The following is a 25,043-nucleotide window of genomic DNA, read 5'->3' as shown; positions in this document are numbered from 1 at the left end:
GTTTTCAGTTGGAACGTGTAGATTAAAAAAAAGGATTATTTTGGTTAGGGACTTAAGGGTTGGGACGAGCTTCGAGTCGGAACGAGTTTCGGGTCAGGTTAGAACGAACTCGTTCCGACCCGTAACGCGTTCGAATTAAAACTTGTTCCGAACCAAAATCCAAACTGAACCCATTCTGATCCAAAATTCGTTCCGTGCCGAACTCGTCCTGTTTCGATCTGAAACCCCTTCCAACTCAAAACCTTTTGACCCGAACCAAATTGAACTTTCCAACGTTATTTTTAACTATGCTTTTGAAAGTGAAGGAATTGTTGAATTCCAATACACGTGGAATATGATTGAAATTACTTTCAAATTCTAATTATTTTTTTGTCACACGAACACGCTATGTCACAGGATTTAAATTCCAATTCCTTTCAATATCTACGAATTTTCGAAACCAAGCGCGTCCTAACCGAATGAAGTTAGCTGCTATGGCTTTAACTGCAATAAAAATGAAATATTATAGACAAGAAAAAGTCAAAATTTTAAGCTTTTGAATTAAAATATTAAATTTTAACAAATCATAGGAATGAAAATCATACTTTATTATTTGTTAATAAAGTTTGCAAGATGTTACTATTCAATTGCACTGTTTTAATATTTTCACCGTATGCTTTATCATTTGTACAATGCTTTTGATTGGTTCTCTCTTTTTATGATTATGTGAGTGATATACACTATCATACTTTTGTACAATAAATTTACTTTCTTTTTTTGAAAGTAGTTCTAAAATACAATATAATCATTAATGTTTAGTGTTATTATTATTATTTTTTATTTAACTTGCACTTTGGCCAATGATCTCTATCTAGCTCAACTAGTTGAGGTTAGTTAAAGTGGGATTTAAAGATTTTAATTTAACAAGAGAGATATCTTAGGTTCAACTCCCACCCGTGACCGGGGCCGGGGGGTTATGTTGGGCCAGAGGGTTTTCTCAAATATGGTAGATTTCCTCCTGAGTAGTGTTACAGAAATCGCAAATCACTAGTCGAACGCTGTAATGGGGACTAACGATTAATCGAGATTAACCTTTATATATGATTTTCAATTTTATACTCACATTATAAATGCGATTATGTACATACACATTTTTAACTGTATTTTATAAATTCACACCATATTTTTATGTCATTTTCACACATACGTGCGCACACACACATATATTTATATAAATATGTATATGTATATATGGAATCATCAGAAAATGGCCAGAAATTGCTGGAGTCGCTGGAAATTGGCCGGAAACTGTTGGAGTCACTAGAAATTAGCCAGAAACTGCCAAAATTTACCGAAAATCGCCCGAAATTAAGATCGGAGTTGTCGACTAGTCCCGATTTTTACAACACTACTCTTGAGGTTGGTCTTTGCCTCTAAGGTACTCGGTGAACGGAGATGAGCTGGTAGGCCAGTGATCGAAATTAGCCGTTAAAAAAAATAAAAATAAACCATACACTTTATAAGTTACTTGTCTAATGTTTTACGCTTTGTAAAAAAAATTGCAAGTTAACACACCACCATGAGCTTGCATAATTTAACATTTCTACGTCTATTTTTGGGACAGTTTAACGGCCCCGCCGCAATACATATTCTTATTCGTTTTATGATTTTCGATGTAAAACACATGTCGATATTCTTTTATAACATGGATACACACGGCTTAACGTTTCTACTTCTATTTTTTATTCGGTTTAGTTATCACGTCGCAAGGTGGGGGTCCAAAAAACTAGTATTTATTTAATAACTTACAACCTACCTCATCTTTTTAATTTTATATATCTATTATTTTTTAATATAAAAAAAAGTATGAGGATAAATGGAAGGCAGAAAACAGTTGCATGGGAAGAGGAAATAGGAGTGGCAGAACAGAGCAGGCAGCCAATAGAAAATAGTTGCAAGACAATTGCGGTGTTACTTTTGCAGTATCATCCAACTCATAATAATCTATAAAACACATACTTTTAAAAATCCCCATCCACTTACACAATTTGCATCAGTCCCCACTAGAAAATGATTCGTGACATCAACAGGCTTACTCACAAATCATTTTCTCAGATTGAATTCTTACATATAGTTTGATATAACAAATCATTTTATTGTCATAATTCTAAAAGGATAATTGTTTTCAGAAAATCTAAAAGCGTTTGATTTGAACATGAGTCGTATGGTTCGCTTGAAGAACGACTTATGTCCATGGTCGCATTATCAAGTTTCCACAAGGAATACCTTTGAATCTTGCATCTGTTCCCAATACAGATCCTCTAATCAGATTTACATACACATTTAGTTCAAGTATAAATACGCACATGAAACTGTTATAATCGATACAAATACCTAATATAATACAAAGAAATATAAATGTTATAGACATTTCCATTTAACTTGTGACAAGGGAGCAAAGTTTTAAATTTTTGTGTTTAAATTTTGTTTTGTTATACTTACAAAAATGCAAAAGTAAAGTTTGCTCCTAGCAACACTCAAGTCTAGGCGTAACCAAGGCTTTCGAACTCATACCAATCGGTTAGACCACCAATCGAACACCACCCTAGTTCAGTTAGGAAACAATGGGGGCACTGTGTAATGGCTTGGACGGGCTTAAGATTTAGAGTTTGGTTTTGACTTTCTACTACATAAGTAACTAAACTTAATCCATTAGCTATAAAGTGAAAACTATATAAAAACCTCAAAATTTGGTTCAATCAGTGAACCTGGGTTACGGGTTCAACGTGAAAACTTTAAACCAGTCGCGCCTATTACATAGCGGTTCATTGTTCCCGAACCAAGCCGGCGGTCGGCTCAGTCCAGGTTTAACACCTGGGTAAGAAAGCAACTATACATTATGTAAGTTTATTCATTTTTATTTTGACAAACACAACTTACATACTACTAGCTTGATATTTGCCTGCAAAATAAAGCCAAGTGCCCATGTAACCCCATAAACTGTCAGAAACTTTTAAGTGAATAAAGAACGAAGACGTTAGATTCCACTTCCCAATTCCCATTCTTTAACTTTACCCCTCTCTCTCTCTCTCTCTCTACATATACACATATACATATACATATATAGAGAGAGAAAGATATCTTTGCAGTAGCATGCAGAGTGGTATCGGTGTACACTTATTCACCTATCCCTCTCTTATCTCTTCTGTTCCCAAGCCCATACATTACACCCCTCTCTCTCTCTTCTCCATCTCTCACTCTCTATATATATACATATGTATGTACATATATGATATATGTATGAGTATATATATATTAACACACCTTCACATTTTCCAATCATAATAACTAGTTTCTGAACTAGTTCATCTTCTTCTACCCATCTTTAACTCTGAAAAAAACTGTTATCTTTAGGTTTCATTTTCCCTGCCACCCTTCTGATCACACTTTTCTATCTTCAGTCTTCAAGGTCTTAATATTTTTTTGTGTTTACTATCTTTGACATAATATCTTTTATGGGTTTTGCTTAAAATAGTGAATTCTTAATAATCCATGTTTCAATTTCCTATTATTTCAGGCTAAAACAAATGGAAGGTGGAAATGCTGTGCATGATGAACAGAAAACCATGAAGTCTTTCCCATGTCAATTTTGTTCTAGAAAGTTCTACAGCTCTCAAGCTTTAGGAGGTCATCAAAATGCTCACAAGAAAGAAAGAACAGCATCAAGAAAAGCTAAACGCGCAGCAAACATCGCTCGATGCAACAATTTTGCTTCTTTGATCCCTCAAACTCCATTGCTGTTTGCTCCAACAAATCCTTATGGGATTATTAATCCATCATTTTATAACTACTGTCAGTTTCAAGGTCAACAGTTTGGACCTGATACGACTCGGTTTGATAATATTATGTTCTACAGAGACGGTTACATCAATCAGAGTCCTTATGTGATTGAACAAGAAGATATGTGTGTGATGAATGAGAGTAAAGGTGTTGAGAAAGATACTCAAAAGCTTGATCTTTCACTCCATTTATGATTTGATGGTTGATTTTATGTGTAAAAAGCAAAATTGGGTTAAAAGGAGGAATCTTTTTCTGGATTCTTTGTTTTCCCACTTTTGGTAAGTTTTGGGATTTCAGTTTCTTGAGATATCTGAGATAAGGTGGCTTTTTTAGAGACAATATGTAGTCAGAGATAGTGTATGAAGTCTAAACATGTTTGCATTTTAGAGAATAATTTGATGGTGCAATGTCAATTTATATATTTTAATATGTTTAAACACTTTGGAAAAGTGACAAGAGCATAAATTCTTTAACTTTCATGGTTTTTGCCTACCACTTTGACTTAAAGATGATAGATATATACTTTAATAGTGTCACAAAAGTTCAAACAAAGGCATATAATGCATAAAAGTTAAACAAAGGCATTATGTTAACTCTGTGTTCAATATCTTTGTTGTTTTCATTGATATCATAAAACAAATAAAAAAAGGCTAAGCATTTAAACTAACATTATTTTAACACCAAAGCTTATAAGAAGAAAAGACAGTCACTAAACATATTAGAATAGCCAGCCAGCCTCAGCATGCTTCATTTTATATGACCATAAAACTAAACAACTTAAAAAAGCAAGAAAATAAATATATGAACTCTAGAAATCACTCACATATGGCCTCCATATGATCAGAGCTTCATGAATTCCCCATCGATCTGAACTCCTCCAACGACGACTTTACTTGATCCTGCATCAACTCTAACCTCTTCGAATAAACCTCCAATTCCAATATCTGTTGCTTCCTCCATTTCTCATCACTCATATCCCCAATCAGAAAATTCATTCCTCCTAACCCTAACCCAAATCCCCTCGAGTTCCCAGACGCCCCGTTCGATGAACTGTTAACCAATTCCTTAAACAATGGCAATAAACAACTCTTCACGGTTTCCTCAACCAAATTCGCAGTCGCAGCATTTACCAAATTTGAATTCAACACCCCCGCCCCTGCACCCGAAGCCTGTGCATAATGCTGCGGCTGATTATAATTCTCTTCAATCTTAACCGCGGAAGACCGAGCCCGCTTCCGTGGCCTCGGCACTTTCTTCTCCGAGCTATTCGGCTCACCACTTCCAATTCCATTTCCATTATTATCATTCAAATTCAAACCTAGGCTAGGGTTTTGAGTCTCCTCATCGTCAATTGCCGCGATGGAGACCGCAGCAGCCGCCGGCTCGTTCCAGATCTTACACGACAAATCAAACGCAGCCTGATCATGAGGACTTTTAAACACATACTCCCTACCAGCACTAGTCTTAGCTAAAACATTCCGGTACTTCTTTTTCAACCGTCTAAGCTTCTCAACTAACTGATTCTTATTAAACTCTAACTGTAATTTACCTTTAATCTGGTCATAAAACGCCGTCGTATCATGATGATGCGAATTACTCGTTCCGCGTTGGCTAGTATAATCCAGAAACCCTTGCAACAGCTCAATTTCATCCTCATCGGTCCATAACCGTTGAAACAACCGCCGTGAGTCGTCTAACGGCTTCTTCGGTTCGACCGGTTCAGATCGGACGACTGAACCGGCGGTTGATTGAACCGGAGTGACGGCGATTGGTGTGGATACGTTTGGAACGCCGGCGACGGCGATCGTGACCTCTCCGGCAGCCTCGCCGGCGGCGGATGACGTGGAATCGTCTTCCTCGTCGTCGTCGTCTTCGTCGATCAAATCGACGTCTTCTTCTTCGTCGTCGTCGATGAAATCTTCTTCGCCGTAGACGGTGGCGGTGTGATCGTCGTCGTCGGAAGCCATGGTTGGTGGTTAGCTAGGGTTCGGTGAGGGTCTGGTATGGTGGGTGTTGGTGCGGACCGGGCGAACCTAATTTATGGGCCACGGTGGAAGTTAGTTAGGCCCATGGTGAGTTGCGAATAGTCTATGGTTGAATCTTGAAATGTTCAATGGGAAATTGAGATGAGATTATTGCTATTAAAAAAGTATATACAAGAATATAATTATTTAGTTATTTTAAACCAACATGCATTAAATTACCATTTAGTTATGTTCATAAAAGGCAATGTATTCTAAACCAATACGCTATCCAAAAATGGGTATTGATGGCACAATTTGTTGCTTGTTTGTTTTTTATTTCGATTAAAACATCACTCTTTAATTTAATAAAAACTGAAACTCAATATGTACTATAAATTGTATTAATCTATTGCTACAAGAATTATAGGACACCAACACCAATTCACACATCTATCTAATATACTTCAAATTGTATTCTACATCATAGAAGATAAATATCACTAAACATGCCAGCATCCAATTAAACTAAACGTTTGATTATTCAGATATAGTCACATCTCATATTTTATCAACTGTTAAAACCGTAAAAGTTAATAAAAAATATAGCAAGCCTTATTTTTTATCTCCCTTCATTAAAAGTTCATCAAAGTGTGCGTATATTAAAACTAACTTAGATACATTTTGACATCATATTTATCATACTTATGTGCCCTGCTTGTGATGCGCGCAAATAATGTATATATGTGTGAATTCTTGGGTGGGTAAAAGTGAAAGTGCACTAATTTTGACATTATTTTACTAATCTCGTAAAAATAACGTTAAAAGTGGCGGAAGGTTAATCAGGCATCATGTGGTGGTGTTGATAACCGAAAGACAAGGGTACATGCACCAATCGGCGGGTGTGCCGATGATTGAGTGTTATGTGCCTTATGTCCAAGGCTTGATGCAAAACTACTATCGAGCCGGGGGTCTCACCGGAAGTAACCTCTCTATTCCTACATGGTAGAGGTAAGGCTGTCTACATCTTACCTTCCTCAGACCCTACCATAGCTTTGCTATTGGTGGGATTACTGAGTATGATGATGATGATGATGATGATGATGATGATGATTTATCATACTTATGTTGGGGTTGTAAATAAGTTGAATAGAAGATATACAAGTAAGCAAGGAGGAGGCATGTATTGTGAGGGTCACCCTCGTTTTCTTGCTTAGTAGTGTAAATATATGTGCATTTTATCCAAAAATTTTTATACGTAGTATATATTTACCCGTTCTCGTCCGAAGATTTTGAGCCCGGCCAGCCTCCCCGATTTATGAATTTTATATACGTATTGAATCCGGCCACCTCGACATTTTCATCCATGCTTTGCCACTGTAAGTAAGCTGAAGAGGTAGGTCCCAGCAGAGCCCAGTTGGACCCGCAAGACTCACCTCAAAGAGGGACGTCTGCGCAGTTGAACCCGCAAGACTCACATTCAACAGGGACGTCTGCGCAAAGGCTAAACTCGCAAGACTCACCTTGAAGAGACGTCTGCGCAGAAACCAACTGGATCCGCAGGACCCACCATGCTCAGAGACGTGACGTCCTTACGCGCAGTACGCAAGCTGTTCCCGCAGGAAAAGCCTCTCAATGGTCGACGTACTCCGCCAGTTCCCGCAGCAACGGATACTAGCCATCAGGGAAGGCTAACCGCGCAGCAAGGCTACACGCACAAGGCACTTAATTCTTAAATAATTCAGTAATGTCACCTGAAGAAGGAGTGAGCAAGCCGGGAACACTCCCGCACAAAGCCGGGAACACTCCCGCACAAATGAGCCAGTCCGTACGATACTGGAGGATCTTTTGTACTGTACCTGACGAGGTATGGACAAAAGATCTGACCAAAGATACGACAGCTCACTGACAACAGTATGACGAGCAGCACGCTCTTGTACTGTATGTCACTATCAGCCGCTGCCTACTCACCAACCTGTCGGAGGACGTGCATAGCCTGCAGTTGGTGGAACAGGAATAGTACACAGCCGGCCTGGTCACTATCAGCCGCTGCCTACCCACCAACCACCAGCATGGCACGTGCGTAGCCCACGGTTGGCAGAACATGAATACTATTCAGCCGGCTGTACCTGCTTGGAAACCTACCTTCGGCTATAAATACTCCAACACCTTGGAATGGTATGGACACATTACATTACCTTATCACATCTTATCTTTTCTAGCAATCTCTTAATATACACTTATATTCAAGAGCAATCTAGTCTGATTCTCACGCCTGAGGGTGGTCACAAGGAGGTACCCCCCCCTTCTAAGTGACGAGCTCACGGTGTCTGTTTTGCAGGTCACCAGAAGAACCATCTTTGCCTGACATAACCCCTCGTGGGAAACATCTATTTAACCCCCAGATTATCCGTAATCTGCCCGGGGTCACCTAGTGTTTCTTCATTGGCGCCATCCGTGCATAAAAGCTAGAACTAATTCATTCAGTTTTTTCAAACTTCTGGAAAGATGGTTAAGGTTACTCCGTTGCCAAAGCCAGCGGGTGACCAAGAAATCCCGGTAATCACAACCCCAGCTACTGGGAGGAACACCGGCGAGCACACAAATTTTACGAACACTACCCCGGTTACTCAAGCCGGGGCAAGTGCAGTAAATTTTACCAACACTACCCTGGTTACCCGAGCGGGGGCAAGTGCAGTAAACAATCATTCACTGGGATTCACCAATACCCAGTTGGAGAGAAAACAGACGAGGCTCCCCCGAACACTCGATCAAGTTAAAGCGTGGGTCGAAGCACGTCAGAAGGAATTCCAAGCTGAGTTGGATGAACGCTTGCATTCACTCCAACAGGCTGACGAATTCAGAAGCACTCAACAGCTCAACATGAGCAATGAGTGCGAGTACTTGGACGATGATTCGGAGGAATCCGACACCGACGCAAACCCTCGCCATAGGGCGAAAGGGAAGCGTAAGGAAACGGACTTCCAACCGAGAAGGAATTTTGGAGAAACCTTCAAACCAAAAAACGCGGGTGGAAACCCACGTGACTTCTCTAAAACCTTCAGACCAACCGCTGCAAATGCGGGAACCTCCAAGTTTGCAAGGGACATTGCGGAAGCAATCGCCCCAAGAAGTGCCAAACAGATGTCCAACATCGGCACTTATGATGGTATATCCGACCCAGACGATCATTTGAACAGATTCATAGCGGGGGCAACCGTCAGCAACTGGACGGAACCCACGTGGTGTTATATGTTTCAGATGACGCTGGTTGGAGCAGCCAGAGCGTGGTTCGACCGTCTACCGGTCCACCACATCTACGATTGGGCAGACTTCCAACAGAAGTTTAGCCAACACTTCAGCCAACAAAGAAAGTATACCGAAGAGCAATGGACAATCCTCAATTGCATTCGAGAGGAAGATGAATCTTTGCTAGACTTCATCACTCGCTTCAACTCAAAGAAGCTAAGTCTGGGTAATATTAGCGAAGATCTTGTTCGCGCTGCTTTCATCCAGGGCACAAAAGACCCAGAGCTCATCCGCACCTTAACGGGTAAAGATGGCATGCCATCCACATGGGATGCCATCATGACAGCAGCTAAACGCTTCGCGGAAACGGAAAAGCAATTGGGTAGAGATCTTCCCCAGAGCACAAACCTCTACACCCAGAAAACAAGAGAAAACAATGTCCTTACCGCCTGATTAAACAAAAAGAGGAAGCTAGGCATTTGGCAGTCAAGGGTAAACTTTGACACCTCATCCGGCTCGCACCCTCGGTTAGGCGGAAAGGATAACATGCCGTCGTCAAACCGGAACTCCAGATGGACGCCACTCACCAAAAGCGTCACCGAGATATTCGACACCGAGAGACTCCCATGGCCAAAGGCTCTAATAATCCGAGAGCGTCACAACGCTGATCAGAGCAAATTCTGTGACTTCCATAGGACAAGAGGCCACAACACCGAGGAATGCGTAGACTTGAAGGACATCGTCGAAGCATTTGTCAGAGATGGGACGCTCACGCACCTCGTGGCGTAATGAACGCTGAGCAGGCTAATGCGTGTAGAACCCCAGTTGGGGAAAACACGAATAAAACTGCAGCTTCAATGTCGGAGACTACATACTGCGTAAACAACGAGATTCCGAACCAAGTGCATATCGGCTCGAAAGGCTCGATGACTCTCCCAAGAACATGGAAGGGAGCTCAATTACACAGTCTGCATGTAGATCAATTCCAAACTTGTAAAAGAAAAGGCCCAGAGCCACTTCTAATGGAAATGATTCTCCTTATCACATTGACGCTGATGGTCTTACATTTATACTTAATGAACTTTCCACACTGATATGCCGGTCTTCAACGCAGACATAAGTGGGAAAACAAGTCGTTGCATGTGGAAGGCGGCAAAACCCGCATAAACACAAAACGACAAATTTTTAAAGAAAATATAAGGAAAGCCTTCACGCAGGTCAGTCATAGGTAAAGTTTGATCATCCTACTAAATGAAAGTGCCGGTCCTAACCGCACAAATCATGATAGAGGACACCGAACTAACCTATTGACAACCGCGCGTCGAATGGTTAATTTATTCAAAACACTGATATGCCGGTTTTCACCGCATAAATAAGTGTGAAGAAATCGTTGCGTGTAGAAGGCGGCAAAACCCGCATAAACACAAAAAACGGCAAACCTTCACGCAGGTCAGTCATAGGTAACGTTTGATCATCCTACTAAATGAAAGTGCCGGTCCTAACCGCACAAATCATGATAGAGGACACCGAACTAACCTATTGACAACCGCGCGTCGAACGGTTAATTTATTCAAAACACTGATATGCCGGTTTTCACCGCATAAATAAGTGTGAAGAAATCGTTGCGTGTGGAAGGCGGCAAAACCCGCATAAACACAAAAAACGGCAAACCTTCACGCAGGTCAGTCATAGGTGAAGTTCGGTCATCCCACTAAATGAAAGTGCCGGGCCTAACCGCACAAATCATGATAGAGGAAACTGAACTTTAACCTATTGACAACCGCGCGTCGAACGGTTAACTTATTCAGAACACTTAGAAAATATCTTCAAGGAAAAAATGAGGAAAACCTCCACGCAGGTCAGATATAGGTAAAGTTTAGCCATCCTACTAAGTGCAAGTGACGGTCTTACCCGCACAATCACGAAAGAGGAAGCAAAACTTTAACCTATTATCTGCCACGTTGATAGGTTAACTTATTCAAAGTACTTAAGAAATTGCTAAGTTAAACTAAAGTATGCACAAGCGAATCATATATTGTTTATGCGGCAAAACAAGTGCCAAATTAAACTATAATATGCATGAGCAAGTCGTATAACGTTTATAAAGCAAGAGTGACGGTCCTACCCGCACAAAGGATTTACATTCCATAAAAATTCAAGTATTACAAGAATGGCCGGGTATCTACCCGCCTACAAGAGTGTAAATCTATACAAAAACATAAACCTATCCTAACAGTGGAAAGGGATCTAAAGGTTCAAGCTTCAGGACCACTTCCTCCAAACCCACTTATACCCGCACCATCACTTGGCTGTGGCGGTTCAAGGAAGGTCTTGAGAATGGTTAACCCATCATCAGCAGCAACAACTTCGTTCACCTTCTCCACCACTGGATGCGGGAAGGCAGCATACTGGTTCACTGCTTGGTCATAAGCAGCTTCAGTATCCACATCATATAAAGGGAAGTTGGAAGGTGGGATGCCCTTCTCAACGAACCCTTGACCAGGCAGGAAGCCAGCCTTTTCCCCATCCTCATGAGAAGCGTTGAGGGCTGCGCTCATGGCATCGTCATATGATGTGTCCGTGAAGACCCGATGCACAACCTACAAAACAAAAATACAAGTATCAAAACCTTTTCTAAGTATAAAGAAAAGCGTGAAGACATTATGAAGCTAAGCTTACCTGCGACAGCGCTTCTCATAAAAGCCATTCCTTGGTAACCAGAGCCTCCTGGAAGGCAGCTTGAGCTTGGTTACGGGCGCGTTCGGCTTCACTTTTGTTAAGGTTGGCAAGCAACACTTCCTTAGCAGCAGCCTCTTCAACGCCCTTTAGCTTAGTCTCAGTATGGTCAAGCATACCCCTCTGGTCCAAGATTTCTTGAAGCTTCTTGGCGTCTTCCATGGCCAAGGCGTCATGAGCCTGCTGGAGCCTCTCTAATTTGGCTTTGAGCTCCTCATTCTCGGTGCGTAGAGGCTCAGCAACAGCTTCAGCCCTGGTGGCCCTCTCAGTTGCGTTCCGAGCGGTTTCCTTAGCTAACCGAAGCTGTTCGTTAACAGCTTGGGCAGCCTTGGAACGGGCCTCGAGACGGGCCTGAACTTCAACCTCAAGGGCCTTGAAGGCCTTCTCCTTCTCCGCAGCAACAGCGGAGAGCCTCCTGTTCTCCTCCCGGACAGCCCGCGCCTGAGCTACTTCTTGGATACGAGCTGCTTTTAACTTGTCGTTTTCACGACAAAGCAGCTCGACGCGCGGCTGCATCCGGGCAAGGAGAATTCGAAGCTCGTTTGTCAGCCTACCCTCCTGGTACCTTGACATAGCTTCTCCCAGTGCACCACTGGGGGCGACGTGGCGCGCCCACTCGACGCAGTCCACAGCCGTCCGAAGGGTGGTTCCCCGGCGGATGTTCCACCGCGGAACAAACACCTCATTCGAATCCGACACTGCAAAAACAAAAAGCAGTTAGGAAAAGATGATTAAAAAAAAAACATAACAAGCCAAAATAACCCTACGCACCTGTAGGGTCGACGACAGGCTTGTAGCCGCCAAACCCATCACCCGAACCTGGTCAGGCAGATGGGAAGGAGGCAGAGATTGGCTAGATGCCCCAACCCCAAACATACCTGCTGAACCGGTCGGGGGCGAGGTGGTCGCCGGTGCCGGAGGCGCGGTTGAAGCCGCCGTCGTAGGAACCAACAGAGGTGAACTCACCGGAGGTGAACTCACAACCGTGGTCACCGCTGCGGAAGAGCCCGCAGAAAAACTCACCGCCGGCTCAGTGAAGGAATCAGTGAATATGGCACTGACAGCCGACGGAGACGCCGTCACAGTTGGAACAGTTGCCTCAACCGAGTGAGCAACTGAACCAACACGTGAAGCAGGCGCAGCCGCCTGGGTCATCGCCTCGGGTAGGTTGACCAAACCTACCGTCATGGGTTCAGAAGTGCTCCTCCCCGCTCCACCCTGGAATGCGGTTGCATCCACGCCTGCATGAAGACAACATATTTAAATATAATGGCGGAAAGATATGAAGTTAAAGTTAAAGTTTACACTCACGAGTCATTTTGAGCTTGAAGGTGCGAATAGGCGGGGACGAAGCCGATGGAGCCGGCCTCTTCACGCCTGTCACCGTCGTTGTACTAGGCTGCCCGGAGGTGACAGCTGTCTCAACCTCCGGAACAGTGGTCTTATCACCACCAGGGTTCCCCGCCACCTCTTCACTCTCGGTCTCCGACTCTGACCGATTCCCGTGATCGGCAGTGGAGGCAACCTTCGCCTTGCCTTTCCCGTCGGCAGCCTTCTTCTTCCTCGCCAAGAAAGGACCATCTGCGGATTCCTCATCAGAAGATGACAAAATTAGAGGAATTCCCGCAGAGGTTTGAGCATTGAGAGGGCGAGGGTCAAAAAGTTCTTTACCTGGCCGCCTGGCGCTCAGGATCTCGTGGCCTGGCGGGTAGACCTCCACGAACCGATCCGCCGTTTGCTCAAGGATGGGCAACTCGTTCTCATCTAGAGCACGAGTACCCATCCGAGCGGGACCATCACTCTCCCGCGGCTGCAGGAGAGACTGCAAGTCGTTTCCCTCTGAAAATAAAAAGAAAAAACGGTTAGAACAAAAACCCTAAATTAACGGATAATATAAAGCATACCGTAAGGGACAGAGTTCAAACCGTATTCGAGGACGATGGGAATCTGTGACGCCTCCTTCCACACCCGGCTCATCCCGAGCATCACCATCCCGGACTCCGCAAAGCGGTAAACCGGAGACTGGATCCGGGAAACCTTGGAGAACCATTCCGCCTCCTGGTAGTTGGAGGCGTGAAGGTTCGGGAGAGCTCTCCCGTTCTTGAACGTCATCGCTATGGGGACGACGCGAGCGGAGATATAGAAAAACTCCCGCTTCCAAGATCGAAGACTGCGCTCGGTAGCGCAGATCTTCAAACCCTTGATCCGATTGACCAATGTATACCACCCCTGGATGCACCTCCAGGAATAGAAGGTCATCAGACGGTCAACATGGGGCTCCACACCCAGAATGAGACACACCCACTCGAAATGGCGGATCTTGGCGATCGCCATTGGGTGTACCTCAGTCAGATGCACACCGTGTCTCTCCAGAACACGGTATACAAACTTCATCAATGGGAACCTAAGATTCCCATAGACGAAGAATGCAGCGTACACCCCTATCTTGCCTTTGGGGGCATCGTACACCGTCTGATGAGGTGCAGGAAACTCAGGCTCGAAAGGCTCGAGCATGAACTTCCTGACGACGTACTGATAAAGGTCGATCGGAAGAGCACACTGGCACTCGCCAGCAGTACTCTTGTCATCCTTGTCCGACGTGGACGACGGATTCTCGAGGTATACATCGGACTCCTCGACAGTAACCTCAGGATCATGAGAAGACATGTTTGGGATGTAAACAAGAACGATTTCAGGAGAACGCTCGACAGAAAAATTAGAGTATTTGCCGGAAATCGTTTAGAAGAGGAAGAGAGGTGAAACTGTGAGTTGAGATGCAACCTCTCCTCCCTTTATATACTCATCGCAATGAATGCGATGAATTTAATGCGGAAGAGAGAGGAAACGCTGGTGCAATGAAACTATGACACGTGGAAAAAGCAAGCTGGCAACAGCTGTTGACAGGACGCGTGCCGTAAACTTCGCGGCCACGCGCCCGAAAACTCGCGCCCACGCGCCTGAAAAAGCGTCTGGAATGACCATATACTGTCACGTCGTCATAACTTCCTGTACGTCATGACACTGTCAGAAGAAACCGTCGGACGACGTTTCAACAGTTTGGACTGTTCTTATCCTTTCACCAACTCTTCGAATTTCAAAAAGATTCAAAAAGATTCAAAAGTAAGCGGGACTATACCCCTTACCTTGGCAACCAAGTAACTATAAGACAGGTGCGAGTACAGTGTTAAGGCAAAACCCTTCACATACTTAGCACCTGCAGGAATTGAAGCCAAGAATACCTCGGCAACCAAGTAACTATAAGACGGGTGCGGGTACACTGTCAAGGCAAAACCCTTCACATACTTAGCACCCGCAGGGAATTGAAGTCAGGAATACCTTGGAAGTAAAGTAACTATAAGACGAGTGCGGGTACAGTGTCAATGCGAAACCCTTCACATACCTAGCACTCCGCAGGGAATTGAAACCAAGAAGGATCTTCTGGGCCATGCTTGCGGAAACGGGAATAACATCCCCACATAGCGGGAACGTCGAGAACTAGATTGTTGGAAGCTCCAAGATGGAATTGGTTGTTTTAACATAATTGATCACTATGTTCAAAACTACCATAATCTCATGGAGAATCTACACAAGTGGAACTCAACGCTCCTGACTTGCGAGGAGGTTACAGACCTACCCGCATCATACCCAAAGATCAAGCAGAAAAGTCGGGAATTTCTGCACGTGACATTAGGACTTCCGCGGGAAGAATCCCCATGGAAAACCTTAAAACTAAACCCTTTTCAAAACCCTTTGCTTAAGTCCAAAAGTTCACCTCACTTATTAACAATTCATGAGAAGAACATTGGATTGGGGGGACTTGAAGAGGTAGGTCCCAGCAGAGCCCAGTTGGACCCGCAAGACTCACCTCAAAGAGGGACGTCTGCGCAGTTGAACCCGCAAGACTCACCTTCAACAGGGACGTCTGCGCAAAGGCTAAACTCGCAAGACTCACCTTGAAGAGAGACGTCTGCGCAGAAACCAACTGGATCCGCAGGACCAACCATGCTCAGAGACGTGACGTCCTTACGCGCAGTACGCAAGCTGTTCCCGCAGGAAAAGCCTCCCAATGGTCGACGTACTCCGCCTGTTCCCGCAGCAACGGATACTAGCCATCAGGGAAGGCTACCCGCGCAACAAGGCTACACGCACAAGGCACTTAACTCTTAAATAATTCAGTAATGTCACATGAAGAAGGAGTGAGCAAGCCGGGAATACTCCCGCACAAAGCCGGGAAAACTCCCGCCCAAATAAGCCAGTCCGTACGCTACTGGAGGATCTTTTGTACTGTACCTGACGAGGTATGGACAAAAGATCTGACCAAAGCTGCGACAGCTCACTGACAACAGTACAACGAGCAGCATGCTCTATTACTTGATGTCACTATCAGCCGCTGCCTACTCACCAACCTGTCGTAGCACGTGCATAGCCTGCAGTTTGTAACACCCCGACCAAAGGCGGATTATACATCGGGGCGCCACATATTGTTTCATTACTCGTGACACTATTGGGTGTCAATATTTAATAAATACATTCATTCGCGCACGCGCAAAGCAAAAAAATAAGATAACAAAAATCATCATAAATCAATATATTATAAATCATAATATTCGAACAGCAATAACTTGTCTTGATACATTTTAATCTAGGTCAAAAATAAAGAAAACTTCCTACGTGTCCACAAGCTCCAAAACAGCTACTGCAAACCTGAACATGTGTTAAAATAAAACGTCAAACACTTGCGTGTTGGTGAGAAATCAAGTTTAATACAATACATAGATAACAATAAATCTGCGCGCAACATGTGTATGTCTGGTTTTCAACAAGGGTGTAATTTGATCGGGACCAACTCTAAGATTCATAAGACTGCCAGTGCTCACAATTGAGCTCACAAACAAGACAAACTGTGCATGTGTATACAAAAGAGAAAATCATAAACGATAGTTCTCCCGTGTTCATCTAATGGTACCATGAAAACTGCGGAATAGACCGACAAGACGGTTAATGATCCACACATACAAATAAACAGCCAAGTCTACGTCCTTAACACATGGGATACTGCGCGACTAAAGTTCATAAACAAGTTTAAGACTCTAAGTTTGTATGAACACATGAACATCCCAAAACATTAAAAGCAAAAAGGGATTAGGTACGAGATTACTCACTTGATAAACGATGCGGTGTAAGATAAAGCAAGAACCAACTTTAAACAAGCACAAGTTAACCTATAAATAAGATTGTTGTTTTAATGATTTGTTTTAAGTCTTGATTATAAGTTAGCATAATTAATAAGTAAATTATTATATATAATATATATATTACCGGAAAAGCAGGGTAGAACAGGGAGGAAGACGGAGGCAGAGAGGGAGGCGGCAGAGAGAGCAAGGGGCAAGAGAACAGGAGAGATTAAGTGTTTGTGTGTGATGTGTTATGAAAATATTATTATTATTTATAGGAAAACCCTAGGAGACATAAATCCAGAAAAAGGGGAAAAGATCTCAAAAAGTAAAAGATTCTAAAAGCAAAAGATATGGAAAGATATGGCAGCTGCAGAGGCAAGATAAAGCTGTCAGGGAACAGTAAAAAGGCATGGGCGGTTCAGAAAAAGGTACTGGTCAAGCATGGCAAAAGCAGATTCTCAAAAGATTATGTCAGTCACTTTATCTGTCAACCAATGGGGTTGGTGCGCATGCTGCGCCGAAAATAACTTTTCAGACATAAAGCAGATTAGGTCAACAGCTCAAAAGATAAGACAACACAAAAGCAAACGACTAGATTAAACAGAAGAAAACTCAAAGGGGTTCAGCGCGAGAAGGCTAAGGCGCGAAGGCAGACACAGAAGGTCAAGAGAGCGCGAGCGCGAAGGCAGACAGAAACAACCTTAACGCGTCGCGGAAAGAACTACATTTCCAAGCGCGTCGCGGGAAGAATCACATTTCTTAGCGCGCCGCGGGAGGAACTATAATTCTTCGCGCGTCGAGGGAACTACGATTCTTAGCGCGCTGCGAGAAGAACTACAAATCCTTAGCGCGTCGCGGGAAGAACTACCGTTCTTAGCGCGCTGCGAGAAGAATTACAATTCTTAGCGCGCTGCGAGAAGAGTTCGTCTCGCGTATCGCTGAAACAGGTGGTCTTCACGCAGGATTCCTTGTAAGGGGTCTGGCGCGTGGAGCTGCGCAGACAACCTTAGGCGGGAAGGAACAAAGGACAAGCAAAGAGTTAGAAGAAAGAGGGAAACAAGGCTTAAGGGCGGGACGGCGACAAGAGGGAAAAGAAGGCGGAAAGAGAGAAAAGGAGAGGGACGGGACGGCGGAAAGAAAGAGAGAGAAAGAGGCGAGAAGGAAAATACATTATTATTAGTAAAATATAAGCATAAATAAATACTAAATCATAAAAGAAAGAGTTCGGGTCAGAGAAACGGGTACCTGGGTCGGGTCGGATCGGGTCAGATGTCACACAGTTGGTGGAAAAGGAATAGTACACAGCCGGCCTGGTCACTATCAGCCGCTGCCTACCCACCAACCACCAGCATGGCATGTGCGTAGCCCACAGTTGGCAGAACAGGAATACTATTCAGCCGGCTGTACCTTCTTGGAAACCTACCTTCGGCTATAAATACTCCAACACCTTGGAATGGTATGGACACATTATCTTACATTATCTGATATCTCATTATCTTATCTTCTCTAGCAATCTCTTAATATACACTTATATTCAAGAGCAATCTAGTCTGATTCTCACGCTGGAGGGTGGTCACAAGGAGGTACCCCCATTCTAAGTGACGAGCTCACGGTATCTGTTTTGCAGGTCACCAGAAGAACCATCTTTGCCGGACATAACCCCTCGTGGGAAACATCTATTTAACCCCCAGATTATCCGTAATCTGCCCGGGGTCACCTAGTGTTTCTTCATAAGCTTTAACTTAAAGTAGCATGGTTGGGCCTTGCATCAGACGAAAAAGTAAAATGAGTTAACACAACTTGGCTTGTTTATCTCAACAAACTGAAATATTGAGTTTGAGTTCAACTCATAAAAATTCAAGCTACCTCGTTATTTTAAATATTTTGTTATTTTCACGCATATTGTGTATATAAAACAAGCATGCATAAGTTATAACTACAGAATATATAATCCAGGTTCAATGCACAAACAAGCCAACTGACAAATTTCTAAAAGTTACTAGTTCAATGTCAGGGCTGTTAATTAAAACAAGGCAAATCGGAAGAACTGATACTTATATCTCTTTTATTATTTACGTGGTTAATTTATTTGAAATAATCAGTTAGACCGGTTAATACCAACTGGCCTAAAAATCATCAAAATTGGACCGAAACATCTCAGAATATGAGTTTCCTGCCGCATTGTGCGTGCGCCTTCTTATTCTCTTTTATTTACATGGTTGAACCATTTTTTAAAAATGGTCAGACTGATTAAGACCGAATTCAAATCCTAAATTAGTGGGTAGAGGTGTACAAAACCGGTTTTTTTGTCAAACCGAACCGTTTTGCAAACGAACCGGTTTAGGAGCATGAAAGTTCGAACTGGTCCAAATAATGGGTAGGTTTTATGGGCCTAAAAGTTGGTCCATTAATCAAAATATCAGCCCATTACACAGGACACACAATAACCAAACCCGGGTCAAGTCATACCCATCAATCAACCCGAAACCACCATTCTTTCTTGAACAGAAAGATAGCCAACAACAAAAGCTTCAAATTCAAAACCCCAATTCCATCTTCTCCATCCACACTCAACCAAACCATGGGCCAAGGAACACCCGGCGGCCTGAACCGTCAACCCGGCGACCGCAAACCCACCGACGAAAACAAAAAGGATAAAAAATTCGAACCGGCGGCTCCTCCGTCTCGCGTGGGCCGGAAACAACGAAAGCAAAAAGGACCAGAGTCAGCAGCCAGGCTACCAACCGTAACACCGCACTCCAAGTGCAGGCTCAGGTTATTAAAACTCGAGCGAATAAAGGATTACTTGTTAATGGAGGAAGAGTTTGTGGCGAATCAGGAGCAATTGAAGCCTCAGGAAGAGAAGAGCGAGGAAGACAGGTCGAAGGTGGATGATCTACGTGGATCGCCGATGAGTGTGGGGAATTTGGAGGAGTTGATTGATGAGAATCACGCCATTGTGTCGTCCTCGGTTGGACCGGAGTATTATGTCGGGATATTGTCGGTTGTGGATAAGGATCAGCTTGAGCCTGGGTGTGCCATTTTGATGCATAATAAGGTATATCACCGATTTCCATGATATCGGTTTTTTAAGTCTTAATCAGTTCCTGTGTGCTACAATTGTTATTGTTTTGTTAGCTGCAAAAGGTTAATTGTTAATGGTAGGAGAGTATACTGAATTGTTAAGTGTTTAAATTGTTATATGCATGATATTAAAATTATCAATATCCAACGGCGATAAATATCGGTCAATATCCAATATTTTTCTGCATTAACTGAATAGCTGAAACTGAATTGAAATTAACCTAAAACTTTGAATTAACTTAAAATCAGTTATTGGTATTTTTGGTGCTCTGGGTTAACCGAAATTAACCGAACCTAATCATATATGTTCATATATTTTTAGCTTTTAAGCCTCCGATAACATGTATTTCATGTTTTATAACCTACATTTCATGTATTTCTAAACAGAAGTTTTAGCCCAAGTTTAATTTTGGTTATCAAGCGAACCGAAAACGGACAAACTAAACCAAATTGATTAACTGAAAACTGATTGGTTAATAAACTAGATTGACCAGTGACTTTGATTTCAGTTTCGGCTGCGGCTAATAACCGAACCGAACCGTACCATGCACACCCCCATGTTGTATGTATTTTTTTGCCTCAGTTTACTGCTTAGCAGCACACTATTCAAGTTTTGTCTTCTATTTCCAGCATTCTGATATAGGTGTTTGTTAAAGATAGAATTTATACAGTTGTCTAGATTAGCCATTAACAGTTTATCATTCCAGTGAGTAATGAAAAAGATTTGTTAAGTTCATTACGATTTCATGTTGTTTGTTTCCAGATTCTTTCTGTTGTTGGGCTTCTTCAAGATGATGTGGACCCCATGGTCTCTGTGATGAAAGTAGAGAAGGCGCCTTTAGAGTCTTATGCTGATATTGGTGGTCTAGATGCCCAAATACAAGAAATTAAAGAGGCGGTTGAGCTCCCTCTAACTCACCCTGAGTTATATGAAGACATAGGTATCAAACCTCCAAAGGGTGTTATACTTTATGGTGAACCTGGGACAGGCAAGACACTTCTTGCAAAGGTGTGCATTTTAAACTTCTTGTTATGCAAATTCATGTAAAAGATAAGCAAACATGTATAACTGTATAAGTAATATTAATTTCATTTTTCGTATTGCATAACTGTATAAGTAATATCAGTTTCCCTTTTTATATTTGAACATTTTGTTTGTTATTCAGGCAGTGGCAAATTCTACATCAGCAACGTTCTTACGTGTTGTTGGGAGCGAATTGATTCAAAAGTACCTTGGTGATGGTCCTAAGTTGGTGAGAGAACTATTTAGGGTTGCTGATGACCTGTCACCATCTATTGTTTTCATTGATGAAATTGATGCTGTTGGTACAAAGAGGTACATTTTTTGGATTTTTTTCTAAATAAATCTTGGAAGCTGTGTTATAAAAGACGGTTTTAACTAGGGTCTTGGTGCAGGTATGATGCTAACTCTGGTGGTGAACGTGAAATTCAAAGGACTATGCTTGAGTTGTTGAATCAGTTGGATGGTTTTGATTCAAGAGGTGATGTTAAAGTGATACTTGCAACTAATAAAATTGAAAGCCTTGATCCGGCTCTCCTTCGGCCTGGTCGTATAGATAGGAAGATTGAATTCCCGCTTCCCGACATTAAAACAAGAAGGCGTATATTTCTGGTACATTGTCACAAACTCACAGTAATTATATATATTCCTAAGAATATTTGTAATTTTGGTGATTAACCCAAGCTTTTTTTAAATAACTGGTTTTAAAGGTGGTTTACACATACTAAAGTTCAGTACTTCAGTTAACAAAAGCATTATGTTTTGCCAACCTTTAAACACTCGCCTGCATGCGCCCACATATATGTGTATTGTTTGTGTGCATATTTTATTTTATACTTAATGAATATTTTGATTCAGATACACACATCAAGAATGACCTTAGCTGATGATGTCAAGTTGGAAGAATTTGTTATGACCAAAGATGAGTTTTCTGGGGCTGACATTAAGGCCATTTGCACCGAGGCTGGATTGCTTGCTTTGAGAGAACGCCGAATGAAGGTTTGGATTTACAGTGTGTTCATTATGATTACAATAGTTAGATTATTCATTTAATAATCTAATTATTAAACAAAATGTATTTAGGAGGCATTTTTATGTATTAGAGAACACACTGGGCAACTTTCTATTCCTTTTCTAAAAGAAACAACCACCTTGCGGCTTGTGGTTATATGTTTTTTAACTTTTATTTCATTTTCAGGTGACTCATGCGGATTTTAAGAAAGCAAAGGACAAGGTTATGTTCAAGAAGAAGGAAGGCGTACCGGAAGGGCTCTATATGTAAAAACACTTATTTTTCGTTCAATCATCTTGTACACGCTATTTTCTACGTTTAAATTTGTTTTTCTCAGTGCCTGGGAAGTATTGAAGTATGTTATTGTTCTGTCTTTTTGGGTAGAAAAATGCAAGTTCCCTTTCTGGACACTATTCAGTTTTTCGAATACATAATTACTTGATCTTAAATACTAATTTAAGATTGATGGAAACTAGTGAGACATACTTTGTAACATTAAACCTTAAAACAAGAAGCTTAAGTAGATTATTCTAATTACATGCTATGCGTGAAGACAACAGGTTTTCTTGAAAGTTGACAAACATTTGAATCTTCAAGTCTTTCTTATTCTACAAAATTTAGCCTGCCAAGAAGCCTGTTATGCAATTATCCTCCTGATAATCACTGAACCTGAAACTCTTAGCCTGTTATGCAATTATCCTCCTGTTAATCACTCAACCTGAAAATGCACGACGATTATTACTTAACACACTATATTTATTATTTTTATAGAAATGCTTATAGGTAGACGTTTAGTAGGTCTTGGTTTACCTGTTCGGTGATGATGATCATGGCTGTTAGTATCTTTGTTGCTGCTCAGTTTACTTGCGGTTGGGAGCACGGCTCCTTGGTTCTGAAAATAAAAAAACACAACTGGGGAACTCAAATGTATAAGTTAGGATAGGGGTAAGCGGGCAGGTTGGGTAAATCAAGTAATGGGTCATATACCTGAGGAGGCGGTAATCCTGTGTGACAGAGACCGTGGTTCTGTTGAAACGGACATGCAAAATTAAGTACTTATGGATGATTTTGACTATTTATTTAGAGTCAACGAGTTCGTTGTTGGAGTTGACAGATTAACTGTAGGACCCACCATGTTAAATCCTGGAACTGGTAACGGTTGACTGAGATGAGCAGCTGGTGTTGCAGCCAAATTAGGCTGTGGACCTGGAGGAATGGTGGGATATGGAAACATTGACGGCATGTATTGTTGGGCGCCCAGGAACATCATAGGAGGAACCTTCTCTACACAAGTTGTAAACCTTAACATATTTAGTGATCATTCCAGGCGCACGGAAAAACCAAATGATTAAACCACCAATTGCCTCATCAACTGAGAAACCGATGGTTCGGTTAGGGTTATTTGGCAAGTTTTGTTGTCAGTTATGGTTAAGTGTATAAATAACCAAACCGAAACCATTACTGCAAGCCAACCTTTATGAATACATATTTTTTTGTGAAGGTAAAATACAAACCTTCTCTGAGAGATTGTGGACCTCTGCAGAACGTGACATTTTTTTAGACGTTTATTAGCCATATGATTGTTTCTTTAAATCAGGTAATCCAAACTCTACGTTCCCATAAAAGACGAACATCATGATTTAGTTAGTGATTCTTATCATATACTAAATAAAAGTCAATACTTTTTGAATAAATAATAAGTTCATTTAGGCTCCACGAGTCTGGTCAAGTTTGGTCTCGAGTTATTTATTCAAATGAGCTCCAATCTAAGTTCAAATCCAGAATCTTAGGAAATCAATCTTGAGACATATCTGCAAATGAGTTCCAATCTAAGTTCCCTGATTTCCGACCTAGCCCCTCCGGTTTTGCCAACGAAATTATTAATAAGTAATAAATTGCATGAACTTAACTCAATCAAATCAATTAAATCTGTTCTGACTTGATCAGTATTTCTTATTTTATACTGCTTGATGCATTTAGACATATCTGCAGATACAAGTAGTTTGTACACAAGCAAGTTATGTTTTGACGTTGATCGTTCAATATACACTTAAAACATGTTCAGCGTACTTGTGTGTCCCTGCAAAAGCAATACACGTAGCAAGCATGTGATTATAACTGCAAGACTAATTCCGCATCCAGTAGTTAATCTTGTAATCCTATACAAGTGCTGCAACCCACCACATACCTGATCCTGACTGATTTTATTAATATACAAAGGCCACCAGAAGACAACGTTGACCCTCAGATGGTCAAAGAAAAACAAAAGGTCAGCATTGACCAAAAAAGGTCAACATTTAACTTCCACTTGATGAACCAGCTGCAATTCCATCAGTTAACAGCGATACATGGCGTACCGGAAAGGCTCTATATGTAAAAACATTTATTTTTCATTCGGTCAGTTCGGACATGTTATTTTGTACGTGTAAGTTTGTTTTTCTAATGTCTTGGAAGCATTTAACTATATTATTATTCTGTCTTTACGGGTAGAAAATTGCATGCTCCCTTTATTCCAGAGTCCAGACTGGTGCCTTGACCCACCCTCGATTCATAGGCTAATTTAAGATTGATGATATTAGTGAGACATACATATATTTGGTAACTTTAAATAAAACAAGCTAGTTTATTCTAACTACATGCTGCATGTGAAGACAGCCGGTTTTATTCTACAAAATTTTATCGGCTAAGTAGCCTGTTGTGCAAGCATCGATCCTCACGTAATCACTCAACCTGAAAATGCACGACGACGATCAGGGTTGATAGCATCTTTACCGCTGCTCGGTTTAGTTGCAATTAGAGGCACACCTCCTTGATGCTGCCAAAAAAGAACTTGCAAGTTAGGATACTGGTAAAACAGGCGAGCCATGTTATGCAGGGTCACATACCTGTGAAAGTGGTAATCCTGTATGATGGATAGTGTGGTACTGTTGAAATGTATCTGCAAAATTAAGCACTCGTGGTTCGTTTAGAGTCGATGGACTCAT

At 42.0% G+C, this 25,043-nt stretch overlaps 3 protein-coding genes across 3 annotated transcripts; 2 read left to right on the top strand and 1 right to left on the bottom strand.

The window, feature by feature from the left end:
- The first annotated feature begins 3,308 nt into the window (after window positions 1–3,308).
- LOC143561077 (protein LATE FLOWERING-like) lies at window positions 3,309–4,306 on the top strand. Its single transcript, XM_077049224.1, has 2 exons — window positions 3,309–3,448; window positions 3,557–4,306. The coding sequence occupies exon 2, from the start codon at window positions 3,567–3,569 to the stop codon at window positions 4,011–4,013; it is 447 nt and encodes a 148-aa protein (XP_076905339.1). The 5' UTR covers window positions 3,309–3,448; window positions 3,557–3,566; the 3' UTR covers window positions 4,014–4,306.
- A 230-nt stretch (window positions 4,307–4,536) lies between these two features.
- LOC143561086 (putative transcription factor At3g04930) lies at window positions 4,537–5,907 on the bottom strand. Its single transcript, XM_077049228.1, has one exon. The coding sequence runs from the start codon at window positions 5,784–5,786 to the stop codon at window positions 4,668–4,670; it is 1,119 nt and encodes a 372-aa protein (XP_076905343.1). The 5' UTR covers window positions 5,787–5,907; the 3' UTR covers window positions 4,537–4,667.
- A 13,542-nt stretch (window positions 5,908–19,449) lies between these two features.
- LOC143561085 (26S proteasome regulatory subunit 4 homolog B-like) lies at window positions 19,450–22,340 on the top strand. The gene is made up of 6 exons (XM_077049227.1): window positions 19,450–20,000; window positions 20,790–21,035; window positions 21,193–21,362; window positions 21,443–21,659; window positions 21,906–22,046; window positions 22,246–22,340. The coding sequence occupies exons 1-6, from the start codon at window positions 19,524–19,526 to the stop codon at window positions 22,327–22,329; spliced, it is 1,335 nt and encodes a 444-aa protein (XP_076905342.1). The 5' UTR covers window positions 19,450–19,523; the 3' UTR covers window positions 22,330–22,340.
- Window positions 22,341–25,043: the final 2,703 nt, after the last annotated feature.

This window comes from Bidens hawaiensis, unplaced genomic scaffold (genome assembly GCF_021521415.1).
Source record: "Bidens hawaiensis isolate Kalapana, Puna unplaced genomic scaffold, B.hawaiensis_p1.1 tig00020534_1, whole genome shotgun sequence".
NCBI lineage: Eukaryota > Viridiplantae > Streptophyta > Magnoliopsida > Asterales > Asteraceae > Bidens > Bidens hawaiensis.
The sequence above is the reverse complement of the archived record's forward strand: the minus strand, read 5'-3'. Positions and strand labels throughout refer to the sequence as shown.